At 38.9% G+C, this 19,231-nt stretch overlaps 2 protein-coding genes across 3 annotated transcripts; both read right to left on the bottom strand.

Moving 5' to 3' along the window:
- Positions 1-314: 314 nt before the first annotated feature.
- Positions 315-5,637, bottom strand: snapc1a (small nuclear RNA activating complex, polypeptide 1a). 2 transcript variants are annotated; one of them, XM_058379426.1, is made up of 11 exons: positions 4,341-5,637; positions 4,119-4,263; positions 3,208-3,367; positions 2,991-3,131; positions 2,642-2,746; positions 2,212-2,355; positions 2,042-2,098; positions 1,846-1,908; positions 1,464-1,599; positions 1,278-1,340; positions 316-1,164 (listed from the first exon to the last, which is right to left on the bottom strand). In XM_058379426.1, the coding sequence occupies exons 1-11, from the start codon at positions 4,348-4,350 to the stop codon at positions 1,127-1,129; spliced, it is 1,062 nt and encodes a 353-aa protein (XP_058235409.1). In that variant the 5' UTR covers positions 4,351-5,637; the 3' UTR covers positions 316-1,126. The 2 variants fall into 2 exon arrangements, with proteins under 2 accessions (XP_058235410.1, XP_058235409.1); XM_058379427.1 differs by lacking the exon at positions 4,341-5,637 and having other exon boundaries at positions 315-1,164; positions 4,129-4,330.
- A 111-nt stretch (positions 5,638-5,748) lies between these two features.
- hif1ab (hypoxia inducible factor 1 subunit alpha b) lies at positions 5,749-18,922 on the bottom strand. Its single transcript, XM_058379424.1, has 15 exons — positions 18,553-18,922; positions 12,320-12,522; positions 11,982-12,127; positions 11,816-11,900; positions 11,585-11,694; positions 11,030-11,232; positions 10,270-10,376; positions 9,967-10,114; positions 9,565-9,845; positions 8,645-8,871; positions 8,364-8,483; positions 7,943-8,265; positions 7,579-7,684; positions 7,233-7,350; positions 5,749-7,071 (listed from the first exon to the last, which is right to left on the bottom strand). The coding sequence occupies exons 1-15, from the start codon at positions 18,582-18,584 to the stop codon at positions 6,917-6,919; spliced, it is 2,364 nt and encodes a 787-aa protein (XP_058235407.1). The 5' UTR covers positions 18,585-18,922; the 3' UTR covers positions 5,749-6,916.
- Positions 18,923-19,231: the final 309 nt, after the last annotated feature.

Genomic DNA, 19,231 nt, shown 5'->3' with positions numbered 1-19,231 from the left:
ATTGTGTTGTGCCACATGTCACAGTGCAGTTTGCTGGTCTCTGGTCACTCTGTCCTTCAGTGAAGTGAGACCATTAAAACTGCAGCAGTTGTAACAGAGTCTTGTAGATATAATCTGCGCAGTGTACCTGTGCAGTTCTCAGCAATAATCCTAATATAGGAATGGGACAATAGTGTGTCTAACACCAGTACTAGCCACTTTTAACACACCCTTACTTTGTTTAGGTATCGATTTGGTAATGTACTTTGTTCTGTATATACCCTAAGCTTGTTATACTGTTGTTATTTTTAGCTGTCAAATAATGACTGTCATCAGATGTGATCACTGGCTCAAGACTGATTAATTCCCTGTTCATTTAATTACATTATTGGCTTAATTGCCTTAAAAGAGCTGCCAGTCAGGCAAGCAACACAAACTCTGACGTACATTTGTCCATTTTCTGAATAGACAGATTTATAAAGGGCCAAGAAACGTAAATTGTTTATAAAAACAGACAGGAGGCACAGTGGCTTGGTGGTTTGCACATTTGCCTTAAACCTCCAGGGATGGGGGTTCGCTTCTGCTGTGTGTGTGGAGTTCTCCCTGTGATTGTGCCCCAAGTCTCTTGGAACAGGTTTTAAAAAAAAAAAAACAATTAGACTTATTTCCTTTTTAGCTTTTTTTCTTCATTTATGTTGTAACAATCCTTATCATTTTAAAGTATAATTATTTACAATACACAGAAATTCATTAATTATACAATCCCCATCTCTACTTGATTGAATCAGAAAGCCAGGCTTTTTTATATTCCATAATATGAGCTGAAGGAGTCCAGCCTTGAAGATATTAAGAAAATTATAGAGAATACAATTCTACTTTGAAATCTCGAATCAATGAAGAAAGATCACCAAGCATATATTTATTAAATACATACAAAAAATTACGAACAAACAAACCATTCAAGTTTAGTTCCTACAAATACAGTCTATCCAAAAAAAAATGTCATTGAGTAGGAATTTTAGAAATAGAAAAAAAAATATCCACTCTGTTTCTATTTCTAAATTTCATTTGCCAACAGAAACCTATATAAAAAAAAATAAGAAACCTATTGAGTGTGAAAAACAAATCCACTCTCACAACTCAAATTTCACCACTTAAATCTGTACTTCTTGTCGCTTCTCTTGACTGAAAGAAGAGGGGGGGAAAAGAAGTTATACACTGAAATGATTTCATAATAAAACAGATGCAAAATATCATACAATTAATGATGCACTCATTAAGTCAAAAAACATGCTTACAAACTGCTTTGTCTCCCTTCATTGCGCTTAAAAGCCAGAGTTGTTGTCTATATTCTTCTGGCCCTTTGCAGAAAATAAATAACTTTGTTGTAGGCAATCATTGCATTATAAATGATGCTTATTCTTAATATACTAGTATCAACAGGATGTTATATTCAATGTTCTCTTGAAATAACAGATACGGACCTTTGCCCAGGTTATTCCACGTCCTCTGTCTAAGAGAGATTTGCTTATTCTTCGGTAGAGACAATGTCGGCTTATGGTCTGACTCTGATCCCGAGGAGTCCATTTCTACTTGTCTGTGTTGTCTGGATTTGGAAGCCTATGAGAAAATGATCACACACAGCTTGCAATGAAACAAAGTGCATTGTCTAATCAGTTAAGAGGAACATAAAAAGGTTGAAATGCTGCTCTCTTCTGAATAATGAAAATCTAGAGTGATGGATTATTGTACTATACAAATCATATCTATTCACCTTAGTGATGGAAATTGAATCAACTCTAACCATGGCTATGTTAGAGGTGCCACACACAATTTCTGATAAATGTTTAAATATATAAGACAAACCATTGCTGGATTCCCATAGGACTTTGACTTTATTGTAGCCAGTAGATCTGCCCTGTTGGAGCACTGGGGGAAAAAAAACACGACAGGGACAAAAATAACCTGAGTGGCTCTGATTTGAGTATAAATTTTCTATAATCAATACAAGTATTAAAAGACTCATATAGAGATTATTGTTGGCTGACATAGCTGGACCTACCTCCAACTCCTCAAAACTTTCCTTCTCTTTTGTGTCAGAGGCTGAATTCCTCTGTTCCTGGATGCGAGATACAAAGAGGTTGCAAAAACTTAGCACTCGCTGTGTGTGCTGATAATGAACACGCTGTATGTGTAAATACCTACAAGTCTTTAATCTCCACGGGCACTCACCTTGGTTTTTTCCTTCCACTGCTGAAATGCAAGTGTGCATTCCTCAAGCTGTGCACTCAGGCTGACTGGGGTCACGTTGACTGAGGCAGACACATGCAGAGCCTGCTTAATCCGTTCATAATGACCCTGTACATTTCTAATTTCCTGTACCACCCCACACACACAAACCTAAATGTGAGTCTCATTAGAACCATCTTAATACACTCTTAGGGTCTTAAAGGGTTAATGGGTATACAGTACACGCTTCATAGCATATTCAAAAGGCTAATCCTCTGTCATGTGGCTCTACATAAAGATGAAACCATTTCCTCCGAGTCTGCTTGGTAGTAGCGCACATTTCCGAATCCGTTTTAATGATACTTCTGATTTACTTTTCTCTATTACCTAATACTATTCAGACATATTTTATTTCACAGAACTCTTCACTCACCTCCAGTGTACCTGCATTAACCAGTTCTGTTACTCTGTCTGGCGGCTCCTGGAACATCTCGTTAATTCTATTGCTTTTAAAATGCCGCTTTGAATCGAAGGTGAGCTGGAGGTAAGAGAAAACATATAAACCTTTTAGAGCCAATGGAGTTTTTGCGTTTGTGTGTTAAATGATCATGTTACGATCAATCTCTGAAAGAGAGACCACTTTATACACTGTAGGTGAAACGGTAAGAAAAATTCACGCCTGTTTTGGTAAAAGGATGACATTTAAATGAATACGTATTTCTTGGCTCAGTTACAGAAACTACTATAATATTTTAGGGACGTGATGGTCCCTTGACTTGAACCTGGTGTGGCATGGCGGAATAATAAAGAGCCTTCTCAGAAACAAGCTTCTTGTAGATATATACAACATCCAGATGTTGAGACGTGGCAGCTTCGGCGACAAAGCTCTGCAAACACATCCAGTCCTTCAGTGCAATACGGATCTGCAATGGGAATGAAGATATGCAGAAATCCACAAAAGAGACAAAGTGATTATAATGACAATGTCAGTGGCAGCACCTTCTCCTTTGGGCTGACAGGCTGTGCGAAGTAAAGGCCGTAGAACATGTACAGCGCCCCTACTCGGATCTGAAAGCTGTTGGGGGGAAAGAAGTAATCATACACTGTGGTGAAGACGAGACGAATGAAGGGTCTTTTCTCGCAGTTTGTGGTCATGGCACTAGAGGAATAGGGAAAAAAAACAGAAGAAATCATACAACATATATGAATCATATAAAAAATGTTCAGGCTTGGTTAGGTTTTGTTTGATTTTTTTTTTTATTTAGTATTTGACTAAAATATGGTGGTGCCTCTGCCACACGTAAATGAGCTGTTACTACAGAAAGCAGATAGAAGAATGAATACACTTAAAAATCATATACATTTTCATTTAAGCCTCACCATCACCAAAACACAGTATACAGCTCTGGAAAAAAATAAGAGACCACTGCAAAATAATATGTTGTTTTTCTGACAGGTTCATGTATTGGTGAGAGGAACAGTTTTGTTTCAGTTTTTGTGCTGCTGACAATATTTCTCCTAAATTCAAAATATAGCTATTGTTATTTCGAGTGTATATTTAAAGGAAATGACAACACATCAAAATAACCCAAGATCATGCAGAGCTTTAACAACTCAAAGCAAAATGCAAATCATTTGTAAACAAATTGTGTTAATGCTTTGGCTAAATAACATTATTTGGTGGAATAACCCCGAGTTATTGCGTTTTGCCTCCATGCTCTCCACCAGTTGGGGAACTTTATACCACTCTTTTTGCAAAAAAGCTTTGCTTGATGGTTTGTGACCATCCATCTTCCTCTTGATGACATTCCAGAGGTTTTCAATAGGGTTCAAATCTGGAGATTGGGCAGTGGTCTCTTATTTTTTTCCAGAGCTGTATATTATTGGACCACAGTTCGGTCAGGCCTTACTTATACACACTGGAGAAGTCCATTGCTCTCCACATGGCCGCAAACTCTTCATATCGCACCGACCCCGTCTTCTGGAAGCGTCCAAGCAGCTCCTCACAGTCGGTTTTAAACGGAATCCAGAGGACATCGCACGTTTTAGCGAGACCTTAAAAAAAATGCAAAAATACAGCGTTAAAACAACAAGCGTGATAAAGAAGCGAGAAACACAATCACCAAACTTACCCTGCGACATCCTGACAGTGGAGCAACATGTGGGAGGAGTTTCAGGGTTAAATTGGCTCGTCACATGAAAGGCCTTCCCAAGCTAGAGCTGGTGGGTGGAGCTTAACGGCTAATTAAACCAACTAGCAAATCTTAGTCACATGACTAAACGTTTTTTTTTTTTTGAAGATTCAACAATGCTATTGCATGACACCCATAAATAAAAAATAAATAATCTCCTTTTCAACTGAAAACCTAATATAAACCTGTCGTTTATGTTATAGCCGAAAGTAAAGTCAGAACCGTGCACACAACTTCTGACCAATCAGATTCGAGAATTCATCCGCGCTGTGGTTAAAATAATAATAATAATAATACTCCATGAATTAATTTAAATGAATATCATCAGCCTTCGCTAATATAAGGTCAGCCTTCGCTTCCCACGTGCATCAGTGAGCCTTGACCACCCATCACCCTGTTTCCGGTTCACCACTGTTCCTTCCTTGGACCACTTTTGATAGATCCTGACCACTGCAGACCGGGAACACCCCACAAGAGCTGCAGTTTTGGAGATGCTCTGGTCCAGTCGTCTAGCCATCACAATTTGGCCCTTGTCAAACTCGCTCAAATCCTTACACTTGCCCATTTTTCCTGCTTCTAACACATCAACTTTGAGGACAAAATGTTCACTTGCTGCCTAATATATCCCACCCACTAACAGGTGCCATGATGAGGAGATAATCAGTGTTATTCACTTCGCCTCTCACTGCTCATAATGTTATGCCTGATCAGTGTACACTGTATGTTATAATGTTCTCACAAAATTAAAAGGACACCTTCTTTTCCAATCTCTTTCCACAAAATTGGACACAGGATGTCTTTGTATGGTGTATGGAAGATTTCCCTTCACTGAAACGAATAGGACATGAAGACTGTTTCAGTGTTCAGTCCTGACCTCAGTCCCCCACTAAGGATAAAATGAAACACTGACAGCACCCCAGGCCTTCTCACCAGACATCAGCGCCTACATTCACTGCTGTAATGGTCAGCTGACAATAAATCTTTGACCATATACTGCTTTATCCATTGCCCTTATGTTGCTTAGCAACTAAAGCACACTTTTACCAAACTTCATTACAAGGTAGAAGAATTGTCTACCACAGGTTGCCTGAATAATAAATGAAATAATTTAATGTCACTGAAATTTAGCAATATTTTTGTTTTAAAGCAATAATCCACTTGATTTTATATGCTAGTAATGTTATTATGGGTAAAGGGTGCTTTCATATATGATAAAAGCACTGTAATACATGCTCTTTACTGGCTAATCATTTAACATAAATTCTCAGCTCAATAATATTAAATATCCCCCTAATACGTAATCACAAACACTTTTGAACCGCATCTAAGAAAACAGAAACACAAAGAATTCTGGTCCACAATTATTCTTTAATGATTATGCAATAAACAATACATTTAGTGTTAAGGAAATGTATGTGTACAGACTGCCAAAGTAAATGAACAGTAGAGTACAACCACCACAAAAGCAAATGTTCATCCTACAAAATATAATAAAAGGAAAATATCTGCAGGACAAAGTCAAATTATGAAAGCACAAGGGAAAGAATTTTTCTTTATCTGAGCAGTAATGTTCTATATACCATTAGACACTTGGATAACTGTAATCAGCTTTGCATGGTCACTCTACATTATGCTTCAGAAGCATAATATTAAAATCTACCCTGCTGGATGATACAGGACAAGCATGAAGTTTAAGCATCTATTAAGACAGAAAAAAAATGACAGCTAAAAATATAAAAATTTATCACATAATTAAACTCCGCATCTGTTTCAAACTCTTTGAGATAGTATGTAAGAAACTCCATGTTACAGACATTTGCACATTGCCGAAAATGTCACAATTTCAATTCTTTTGAATTCCCTTTGCACATTTGTGAGAACTGCTTTTACCTGTGCGTAGTGAACTGGTGAACTACACAAGTATGTCCATAGCAATAAGAATATGAATATCTGCCATGGAGCCTATAAATGGGGAACAAACATACTCAAATGTAACCAACAAAACTGATAAATGAAAAAAGAGCAACAGAGAGAAACAAATACGGTTATAATAACTGTTAAAAGTACATATTTAAAAAAAATTGTATATTGCATGAACTGCTGGTATTCTATATTACGAAAATAGTTTATTGTGCGACTTTAGCTACAATACAAAATGCTTGGGGGTAGACAAAAAGAGAAGGAACACAGAGTGTGGGGCAAGTGAATATCTGTGTTTAGGGAAGTGTGCGTTTAGCATTAAGGCTCTTGACTTTGCTCTTGGTCATAGTGGAGGCTACACTCCTTTGCCTTGACTAGCAAGAAAACATGTACCTCTAATAATCATTAAGGATTTGGCCTCCAGGCCACTGGTATGAGGGGATGCCCTTCGAGAGCGACGGAAAATGCAGGGATAGTCAGTAGGCCGTAATCAGTTGGGGCAATGGTTCTACTTTGGAAGGTAATGTGGGATGGGGTGGGGCCATACAGTGGGATACAAAGGGATACAGTGTCCGGAATTGCTAAGCAAGCTAGACTCAGTTAACTTGGTCCAGAGCACGCAGCAGCTCCTCGCCCTGCAGCAGGGAGTGACGGTCCTGAATAGGGGCGTTGACTTCGCAGTCGTAGCGTGTCAGTTGTGGTAACCCTCCACTACTCTCAAATGAGCTGCACAGCAAACGACTGGCCACATCTTCAGAGAAAAACAAAAAAAGACCGTACTTATTAAAACAGTAAATAAAAAGCAAAACATAATGAACAGTGCTCCAATTATTATTAACATTTCAGTATGAGTGACAGCTTTTACAGTTGAGGGCAGTGACAGATGATCACACTGTGGTTTTTGTCACTTACCAGATGGCAGTATCAGAATGGTTTTGTTCCCGCCAAGTAAGCTTGACCCTTTAACCTCCAGCACTTTGGCCCTCTTTCCAGGCTCAACAGCTTCATCCACAGACTGGAGCAAAGCATCCTGGGGGAAAAAAGTTTTAGCTTTTATTACAATAATACACACTAAAAAGCATAGGGGTAAGGATTTTAATTACTAGCTGTGTTATAAACCATGTTTAACGCTACTGAAAAATTTAAATATCTTCTGAAATTATTCTGAAGTTGTGTTTTCCAACCTTTACAATATAGACATTAATAACAAGATTTTAAAATAATAATAGTAATTTAAAAAAAAAAGCTGCAAACTGACCAGCCCAACAGCCTGAGAGAGTGAAGTAATCTCCAGTTTCCTCTTCCGCTGGACATTCTGGACAGATAACACCTTTGCAGAAAGGTCCAGGTCTTCCACTTGCAGTCTGGAAAACAGGCATTGTTACTTATTTATTATGACTATTATAATGAAGATCTTTTGACATCCTGCCACACAAACATAACCATCTCTGATAAATGTCAAAATGTCTGAACTTGTTTCGTATTTGAGCATGATTTTAGCATGGGTTAGGATTTGAACCATTTTATATTAAAAGTACAAGTGTGACTTAGTTCATGAAAGCTTGTCTTAAGTTTTCATCACCAAGACTGACACTGACAAGAACTCTGCAAAGAAAACTTACCTCTTGGCCAATGGGATGCCTGTCTTAGGGGTGTTGTCAAGGGCTTGGGAGGCCTCATTGAAGGGTGTGACAAAGATGCTGCTCACTTCCTGCAGCAGATGGAGGGGAGCAGGGACATGAGATGATGGCTCTGGTTTTACAAAACTGTTGGTACTGGATGTTGAAGATGGACATGGAGGTGACTGCTGGAAGAGGGAGTTAATGTCAGAACCAGACTGAGGACCAGAAGGAAGTGGGTCCAGAGGGGAGGGGACATGCAGCTGGAAGTCATCATCCATCGGAATATATGGGGCGAGCATCTCGAGGTCAAGATCACCCATTTCCTTTAAAACAGAAAATGATTTTCATTAGACTTATTCAAGGAAAGCATTATTATGTGTTGCATGTGCAGTGGCAACTGGAAAATATTGGTCAGTCTTACATGTGTGTTAAAGTCTGTGTTGGCCTCTGTGTCAGTAGCAAACATTTTCTCAACCAAATCCAGTTTAAATTCAGAACCAATATCTGAATCTACATGGAAGTAATCTGCTGGACTGCTGGGCTGCAAGGAGAGAGCAGGAAAACAGTTTCAGCATCACAATATCAGAGCTGTTTTTCAGTCATATTAGCATCACTATCAACATCAATAACTGAGAACAGAAAAGTACACATACTGTAGGTGTAGGCCTGTGTGAAAAATGACTGATTATATGAAGTGTCTACCTCTGAGGAACTGGTGGAGCTGGATGGAGTATTGGCAGTGTCCTGGTTGCGGTGGGCTGTGGATGAGAATGAAAACTCCTCTGCCCCAGGCTCCATTTTAGCCAAAGCTGGAGATGGATTGTCACTGGGTGTCAGTGGTGACAGCTGCAGAGCAATTTTCTCACTGGTGGAGGGCAGCATGACGTCATTATAAAGGGGCACCTCCTTCAACAGCTGCATTTCAGAGTCTGAAAAATGTAGTAGGTTTACATTGCTGTTATTTTCTTGATGATGTACAGTGTAACTCATGCTTTAAAGCTTAACTAAAACATTTACATTTCCCACTCATAACTGAAACATCATAGCAAATGGCTATTAAAATGACCTAAGTTAACAACTGTCCAACACTGCAACTGCTATTTCTGCCTCCTCTGCTATAACAACAGCCTTCACACTTCTGGGGAAGGCATTCTATTAGATTTTACTGAGCAGCTGTGGGGATTTGTTCATTAAGCCACAAGAAGATTAGTGAGGTCAGATGCTGATGTTGAACAGAGGAGTCTTGGGGCTCAATCAGTGTTCCATTTCATCCCAAAGGCGTTTAATAAGTTTGAGGTCAGGGATCTGTGCAGGCTACCAGAGTTCTTCCACTCCAACTTTGGTAAACTGTATCTTCATGGATTGAATGCTTTGTACACAAGACATTGTTATGCTGGAACAGGTTTAGGGACCCTTTGCTCCAGTGAAAGGTAACTGTAATGTTACAGCATACAAAGACATTCAATACTATTGTGAGATTCCTACTTTGTGGCAACAGCAGAACCACATATGGGTGTGAGTCAATTGTCTGCAAGCATTCGGCCATATAATGCACTTGTACTGTGGGAAGTATTTGCACAGATATCTGCACAGAGGTACTTGTTCAGAAGAGGAGTAATAACCTGGGCTGTTGAAGTCAAGAGAAATAAAGGAGTCCCCAGCAGCTGGAGCCAGAACGGTGAGGGCTTCTGGCTCATCCTTAAGCTGCTCGTACAGGCTGTCGGGGCTGTCCAAGCACGTAGGCTGGTCCTTCTTGAAGAGCTTCATCATATCCACAACTGAACTGTCCTCCTGCTCGACTGGCAGCTCCTCCTCCTCCTCCTCCTTCTCCTTCTCCTTCTCCACAGTCTTCTCAGGCACAGTCTGCTGCAGAGAAAGAACCATGTCCTCCTCCACAATACCACTGTAAGACATCACATTGCATTACATTACGTTACATTTCACTGCAATAGGTTTGAAAGAGTGAGCAGAAATGCACCAGAAGGCACCAGTTCTTTTACATATAAAGTGAAATCATGTCTTACCTGAGAACGTAGTTGACACACACAACACACTGTGGCTGGGAGTTCTTGGGATTGTAAATGACTGTGGCTTGAGTTTCAACCCATACATAGCCTGCTTTCTTGGCCAACATGCGATATTGACCTGTGGTGGCCTGGCCCTTTGCAAACACTAAGAAAGAAAATCTAGTCAGTCAAAATTTTCTGACATAAAATAATTTTGTTTCTGAGTAGTTCTACACAACTCTGGGTAGTTTAGTGTGCAATTGCCATGCAAAAAGTGTCACAATCACTTCCTTAGTGTATAAACGGTCTAAGCAAACTTACAATTATGATGTGTCTTGTTGAGGTGGTCAGAGTCCAGGGCATGGTAGTATTCATACACAGACCTATTAAGCAGGTCATCTGGCTCATGTCCCATCAGCTCTGTGATTCTGTAGACAAAGGATAAGGATTATTTATATATAGGCCTAAGAGACAGAGCAATTAATTCCTGGTCCATTCAGAGAGTAGAGAGCATTATAGTCATTCAAGCCACACAACTATACAGTAGAATCATGCAGCTTTTGTATGACATTAATCAATTTATCATAGAAAATGATATTATAGACTACGTAACAACAAAGAGGCTTCCCAGTTTGCATAATGATATGTAATGAGATGATTTAATATGTGTGCTTATTATTTAAAAGTACTTTTGTTATAATTTAATAATACCGGTATTAAAAGCAAGCCAGCCAGAAAAATAAAAACATTTCAGCTTGTGCACAGTCTTTCCCCATATAAAAAGATAATTATAAAAAACACCACTAGGTGGTAGTAAAGCCAATGTTTCCCCTCACCTTAGTGTAAATACTCTATGCCTGAGCAAAGGAAGTTGCTGTTTAACATGGTGACTAGAACCTTCACAAATGGCTAAAAGAATCATGGTTAAAAGAAAACAAAAAAAATCCATGGCAAGGACAAAACAGATAACATGGCTCTAAAATACAATTCCATTAAAAAACACAATAAACATAAAACTTATAAACCATAAAAGTTTAGTGGAAATGAAGGGATTAGGTACAGTATGAATAACTCCATTCACCTTTCATCACAGTATGAGAACTTCATATCCAGAGAATGGCGGCTCAGGAAGGTTTTGCTATCCAGAGGCACCTCGATGTTGGAGGGGTGAGGTATGGGCTCACAGATCAAGACCAGATAAGTAATGGAGGGCTCTTTAAATCCCCCATCCCCAGAACCATCACTGTGCTCCTGAACACGCACATGTCCTGTGCAGTGAAGAACCTGATAGACAAGACGGATCAGCATGAATGAGCAAAGATAATTATTTAACATCGTCAACAAGTAAATAAATCTGCCTTCAGTACTAACAAGATAATAGCTGAAAATCTGACAAGATAATGCACTATTCCGTTTGGTAAGGCAAATTAATATAGTAGGTTCTAGTACTGTGTACAAATTAATGTGCCTGTCCTTGCTAAAATGTAATTTCACATACCCACTGGGATTTTGACCACAGGATTAAGGTGGCATACTTTATACCTGACTCACAATGCTTCCATGGTTAAAATCCCTTCATGTGTACGTTTGTGTTTAAGAGAGTATGGAGTCATTAGTAATGAACGCAGAAACTTACTTTCCAAGTGGCAGACTTGATGTTGACAGTGCGTCCTCTACTAGTGAGTGTGCACTTCATGCGCAGAAAGAAGCTCCGCTCTGTGATTTGCTCCTTGGTTTTCTTGGACCCTACACAATAAGCAAGTCATTTGCTGAACTCTTCTTAAATGAATTTATTTAGTACCAATCATAGCCATTTAAATGGCTGCCATATAAATGTTAATTATATGGGGTGAAGTGGGTGGCTCACCACTTCTGTGCACCAGCATCTCCCTTACTTCCTCATGATCACAGGGATGTGCGAAGTCAAAAATGCTGTGGCCGGTCAAATCAAACTGAGACAAGGAGATGAACAAACAGAATTACACACACAATCTGAGAACACAAAAGCTACATGAATTTGGGTAAATATCTACCTGTGTGAGGCCCATGCATTTGCAGACATTTTCAGAGAGATAGACCATGTCTCCATCCTCAGATAGAACCATTAGAAAGCCCTCCAGGGCCTTCAGGTAGAAGCCATTGAGCTGGGTCTCCAGTTCAGTCTCGTCCACTGTTTCATCTTAATAAAATAAAAACATTTTGTTTTGTATTTCAATTATTAAATTGCCTACAACATCCATACTCTTAGATTGATGCATCATGGTTACATCAGGTATGTGTATACATAAATATACACCCCACCCCATCCTTGTAAACATTTCACTTGATGCATGTAACACACTACTGAAATGATCATACAGAATCCACCAACCTTTAGCCTCACAAGAGTTCAGCAGTTTTCTCATGCGCAGGTAGCTGATGGTGAGCCTCATGATAGAGGCCTTGTCCAGGTGCGAGGTGACATTGTGAGGCAGGGGCAGCTGGTGTGCAAGCTCGTAAAACACCTCAGACTCCTTGCCCCTGCGGCTTCGGGCCGCATCCCTGGACTTCTCCTTCCTGCGCTCCGAGCTCACCCTGGAAAGACAAGGAGGGAATTATTTTAGCATTGCACCTACAAGACTCCGAGCGAGAATGGAAAATAAATACAAAGTCATCTCAGTTTTCTTCTGCCATCATCTGCATAGCCCTTGTATATGCCTTTTTTTTTTTGGCCAACCACAAACGAATAAGCTGTTGAGGGAATTGGCTAGATGTGGTGGAGTGCTGCCAAAACAAATGGTTGGTGAATTATGGCCACAGTCATAGTTCCCTTTATAAGTACAATGCAAGTGAAACAAGAAGTTTTACAATAATTCATCTGGTCTGCTATCTTGTTCCTCACACACACCCACAATAAAGTCAGATATAAAAATGAAAGTTTTCTATTTGTCTGTAAAGCAGAACACAACTTTAACCTACTTGAGGAAACAACTTCTAAGTCTACAATTTCTGTAAAAACGGAAATATTGGAAAATTGTACTAAAAAAGACTTAAGAATTGATCATAATAGTCTCTAAACTGTCTTTTGCATGCGCCTTTACTGACTTGCCAAAAAAAAACTTCTTTTGGCTTCCAGTGTAAGTGTGTATAAAGTAAACGGAAATGGTGTGTGGTAACCACCCTCATGCTCAACTTCTTCAAGTGTCCATGTGGAATACAAGGGCGCTGTCTGTTTTAAAAATAGTATGATGTCTTGTTACTCTGCTTTAGAAACAAGCAGAATGAAATAGGAGCAAAATTACCCCCAATCTGGCAATGCAGAACCAGCAGCTGGCACTGTTTATTGAGTGGCATCATTTTCATTCATAATGATTCTTGTTACATGTTAATTAAACTATTGGTGAAGTGTAGTATTTTGATAATGACATGATAATTATTTACATTGCTTTATGTAATCTTCAATCAAATAAAAACACGGTTCAAGTGTACTAAACTCCAGTGCACCCCTGTCTTAAAGGGTTTTTTTTCCCCAGCACATCCTAACGTATTTACTTCCCATTTCACATGTTCTGCCATGGAGCTACTGGCAGCCGTACCCGCTAGGCCATGTTTGACAATCCAAGAAAGATGCAAGGCCGAGGATGGATTAGCCAGACACAATTCACAGTCCACATACACACATTCATATACATGTCTATTCTTCTACCCATAATGACCTCCATCAATTTTAAACTACAACAAGGTTTCTACAGGATGGCTGCTATCTATATCATGTTGCATCCATTGCAGTTGAGTACACACTGTACAGGAAAAGGCTTTCAGAATCAGAATCTCAATTACTTTTATATATAATGTCCTTACATTTTAGAAAATCATAATTTGTAATTTCACTGCCACAGCCTCCAGACAACACAGAAGAGAAAATAAAGGCATCTCATCCAATTCTGCTCTTTTGGACTCCAAGCCACGGGTGCCTCCGGCACCACTGGGATTCAAACACGTTTTTCTTCTGCTCAGGAGCCGCAGGTAGTGAACATTTTATTTATCTTTTCTAATTTTCTGTAGCCGAGAACAGCTTTGTTTCTAACTAATTACTCGGGTACTTAAACTGTGCTATGAAAACAGCGTTGCCCCAGACTTGTGCTGCATATCATTACCACTGTAAGCTGAATGCAAACAGTACTGCAATTAAATTACTGTGCGTGACAGTCACACGAGTGACACACAAACCACACTAATTAGGGTTGGAGAAAGAAGAGTTTTAATAATTTACTGTAGCCGTCCTTATTAAATTTCTACGATCAGAAATCTCAAGTCTTTAGTCTAGCTTCCAAGTTGAATCACAATACACTCAACATGCGTCACAACTGCGACTAATCATCAATTCCTATGAAGGACAAACCATGTCATCCGTCGGTGTGTGTAGTGCTGCAGACAGCATGGTGAGGAAATGCCTAGTATGAAAACTGGGCCATTACTATAAGAATGTCTAAACTTGTATATTAAATGAAAACAAATTGGTAACTTTTGTGTCTGCTGTTATTATTTGCAACCACCTTCCCGACAAACTGAAAACCATTAATTTCATTAAGTAGATCGGTCTTGTTATACATCAGCTTTGGGGAATAAAGCTTCTAACAAGTATATGATATATGTCAGAACATGCTAAGGGTTAAGGGGTAGCATTAATCAAAGTGTGCCTAGAACTAAGCTCTAAATTTGTGTGGAACAACCATCATAAAGGAAATTGGCATTTCTTACATGTGCCTTCTCAAAACTGTACCCAACAGACGCTACTAGAGACATTCTAAATGACTCTGCTTGTGCACAGCCACACTATTTGCATTAAAAAAAACTCCCCTGAACAACCATATATGGTAAACAACTACTCTTTAAAAGAAAAAAAGAAAAAAAGCCGATACAGGGTACTTTGTTGCTGAGAACACAAGCATGGAGCATGTCATCATGTCTAAGATGATCAGCTTCACCAACAGTGAAGTAGGGTAAAGCAAAAACTTTTAGGTCTGATTTTTTTATGGCTACATGTGGCCATTATAGTGCCCTAATTACATTTAGAATATAGCTTGGGGGAAGAAAGGGGAAGGTGATAAGAGAAGATGGAATTTCCCATGCAGAGGGGGAATGAAAGTGTAAGTCATTACAGACCTGTAACAGTAAGATGTTTCCCCAAGGTTAGCCGTCATACTGATATTATGAGGAGAACAATAAAAAACCTGTCCCCTTGCATCCTTCATCAAGTCACCCTAATCTTATCCAAAGAGCTAGGAAACCATACTTGCTAAAACAATGACAGGCGGGTTGTCTGTGGCCTAAAATAGGGAAGGAAGTGCATCAAAGCTGCTGCCAGGAAGAAGAACAGAACTTTGAAACAGAGGGTATAATAATCAGACGAAATGCTTCAGTACAAGAGAAAGAATGAAATGACTAGTAAAGAAACTTATTTAATGGATACAATACACTAAACAAGTTTAGGCTATGGACCTTCAGACAAAGGAATATACATAAAAAAAATGTGAAGTGTATTTATTCCTTAATAGGAAAATTCATGTTTCCTTAATAGGACTGTTCTAAAATTAACATATGAATTTCTTTTATATTACAAACTATACTTTTTATAGCTATCACAACAGATTGGAGTTAGAAAAAAAGTAAAAAAGTAAAGTAAAACAGCTGCCTTTAAACTTTGATGAGTATGCACACTGGGCAACAGGCCACGGCAGAAATGACCAGACATTATAACATTTATAACATCTTAATACACCAGCAGGAAACAGCTGCGTTTCAAACTTAATAAGATGTCTTGAGAGCAGTGATTTTTCACTAAGAGTTCTTACATCTCCACTTATAATTAAACAGTTTTCTCAAACATGTAATTTCCATTTAGAGCTACAAACGAAAAGATACTCTGCCTTTTTTGGGAACCTGAAAAGCGTCTTGGGTGAAGCTCCCTCATGAAAGCTGTAGTAAGACGATCAGGTTTATCAGGAAAAAATAAATGATTTAGTAACTACTGTAAACCATTGCAGTTTTAGTTAGCCATCATAAACTATTGATGGTGGTCTATGGGAGGTTTTCTCCTTAGGCTGTGAAGCCCTGATGTTTTACTGTATACTCTCCATGGTCATTTCATTATCCGTCTCTGTACTTGCGTGCAGTCAAACTTGTAAACTTTCAGCTCTTTATGCACCAGTAATCATCAATTGTGACCTGTACTGTACAGATCAGTCACACACATATCTTATAAAAGGCTTTTGAACAGAGAGGTCTAATTGATTTCGCAATCAAATTACTCAATTGCATTAAGGAAATATTTTGCACAACATTTTCCCCTAATGTTTGTGTTAAGCATATTGGCAAGTGCAAAGGTGTTGCATTAAAGTATCACATTCTCCTAAGCAACTTTGCATACATGCATTTCCTCTGATGCAACCTTGTAACACCAAGAAGGAGAAATCAGCTGTTGGCTCTGACTGTCGGAATAATGCTTTAATGATCAATCTACTTTGTAATATTCAAGATTTTATGTTATAATAGTCAGCTACTTCAAATGTAAGCTTTATGACTCCTGGGTGGATAAACATATTTATCCGGACACAACTAAATTTATTGCCCATGCTCAAAATGCAGTCACCTTGCATTCGCACATATTGAGGGAAAATAAAGGCGCTAACCAGTCTCGGATATAATCTTTTTTGTATGACGAAGAAAAAAAAAAAAAAAAAAAACACAGCTCAGATGTTGGGCGACAACTTTATGACGTATTGTCATGGGTACAAACAGCATTATACATATAGAAAAGGAGATAATGATATGCCTACACAGTGCCAACTGAAAATGCGTCCCTTAGTATCTATTAATGCACGTAACCAGCTAACCACCTCGGTATATATTATTAGATTTGACAAGTTAACTACCACTTTTATGCTTGTGCAACCTAATCACACGACCGGGCCACTGTTTTTGTGCTCGGAAGGTAAACTTATAATTTATCCCTTGCAACACTGGGTGTGGAAAATTTTTCCAGCGCAGTATAATATGGATGCCATTCAAACTTCACCTTTAAATACTGCTCTGAATTCATCAGTTACTAGACACAAAATGACCTGCAATCATGGCTTTGTTCAGCTGGAAACATAGAAGAAAATCACATGCCTGCTTAAACTCAAGAGAGACACCTTTCCTATTTACAAAATGAATAATCCCAGTGTACAAAGTGACTTTCACCCAAGCTAACTGTGAAAATAAAACACAAGAAAGCATGTTAGGCAAACAGTGGCTGGATTACCCATCAGTAGTGACCACTATCCTCAAAGTGTCAAAAACTTACCAAGAGGCTGTTAAGTGGCTTACGAGCTTAACTGTAATCATGTTAATCACCTAGCAGTCAATGAGACCGCATCATTGAAAAAAGCATCACCTAATAGAGTGGTTACACTAATCCTTACAATAAGAGAAAACCTGTGTAGCAATGACTAAATATTCACTTTCCACTAGTGTGTAATGTGTCTGTATACTGCCAAGCTATTGTTATGTTACATTACAAGTTGTCTTGGCACACTACACTGCATTGCTCAAGGAAATAAAAACCCTAAATGGGATCATTCAGGGACTTCAGCTTTTACTGTTCTACTTGATTTCATACACTCACTAAATAAATATCTAGGAAGAACAAGACAGTTTAGACCCCTTTTCCTGGCAGAGATCAAGAAATGTCTTGCAACAAGCCTAAGCAGGAAATCCCATTGACGTCAAAGCTATGCTGAGTAAGATATGAGTGAAATATACTGGCAAACATAAGTGAGATGTGCATGTGGACACTAGAATGTGGGTTAAATGGTCACTTCAGAATGACCACACTCATTCAGACACAATAATAATAATAATAATAATAATAATACCTACAGATGTGTCAGATTAACTAGTCACCAATTAACATTAACTCATACTTCTAGTCATTAACAGAAGATATTGTTGTTGTTATTATTATTATTATTATTATTAGCAACAGAAACAATAAGAGCAGCAACTGGCTATTATTAGCAGTCTGGGGTTATTGTACCTACTCCACATCAAGTGATGCCACGCAGACATATACCTAGTGAAGACCAGATCAGATCACAGAGAATCTTGGTCTCCATATCTCCAGAGTCTAAAGTCATTAATCATAATACGAAAAAATAAAATCTTAGACTGGAAAAAAATAAGTTATAAGTACTTTTAGCTAATAATAAACGAATAGTAATACTGTAATAGGCTGATTGGCACTGAGCTCGTACATCTTGTCCAAGTACTGTCTATACATTTTTGTTATTTAAAAACATGGGTTAAAAAGACTATTTGATTCACAAATAAAGCATTTCTCCGACACAACGTGTCTAAATGCACTCTTTGTCTTGTGTGCAAACTTACTGTGAGACAAATGCATTAGACGGATCTTCTACACAAAATGGCGACCCGGCTAATAGAAATGTTGTTTGCTAACATAGGGTTAGCTTGAAGCATCATTGCTAACAGCAGCCCGACACGCTTAAAACCGTTCATCACACCGCATCGTTTATAACCCTGCGAAAGTGTAATACAACCACTGAAATCAGCTCATCCTACCTTTTCTTTTCGGTGACAACTCCAGTATCCATTCCTGGGTGAAACCTCTCAAGTGTAAGGTTTTACCCCTGAACCACAGCCGCAACAAAACAAGTAGCTAAGCTAGCCGCTTCCCAAGGCCGACAGAATAAAGGACGTGTCCAACTGTCTTTACAAATATGACGCAAGACTTTCAGCAGGACACAAAAAAACGCAGCAATAACAGTCTCTTATCCAAAATTCTGGTTAGTCGAATTCAAGAGGGAGGTCGGCCCTCGAAAAGCCTGAAGGTCAAAACATTTGTACTCCAGCAGTCGGGTATCTTCGGCACTGAGTTACAGCGAAGCAACGCAGCCTACTTACAACTACACTCTATGGGGCGCGTTCACGATTACGGGAGCGCGCAATCACATGCTTCCCTGGCATGGAGACAAGAAACGTCACTGAAAGCTCTTACTGCAGCTCTTTCCATAGGCTCTGTGTAGACTAAAGATGGAAACAAAATGTAGAACAAATGTGAATAGATAAAAGACATGTCACCACATATCACTCCAAGCACATTAGTGACCTTGACATTATTGTGGCATGGAGTGTGAGTGCTCATAAACAGCTATCTGCTCAGTGCTGGTCCCTTTAAACTGATGAATGAAGTATAGGGCACCTGATACATTTGTGTGAGGTAACAGATGGGCTGCAGCCA

This window comes from Hemibagrus wyckioides, linkage group LG25 (genome assembly GCF_019097595.1).
Source record: "Hemibagrus wyckioides isolate EC202008001 linkage group LG25, SWU_Hwy_1.0, whole genome shotgun sequence".
NCBI lineage: Eukaryota > Metazoa > Chordata > Actinopteri > Siluriformes > Bagridae > Hemibagrus > Hemibagrus wyckioides.
This window is presented reverse-complemented; position numbering and strand designations above follow the sequence as displayed.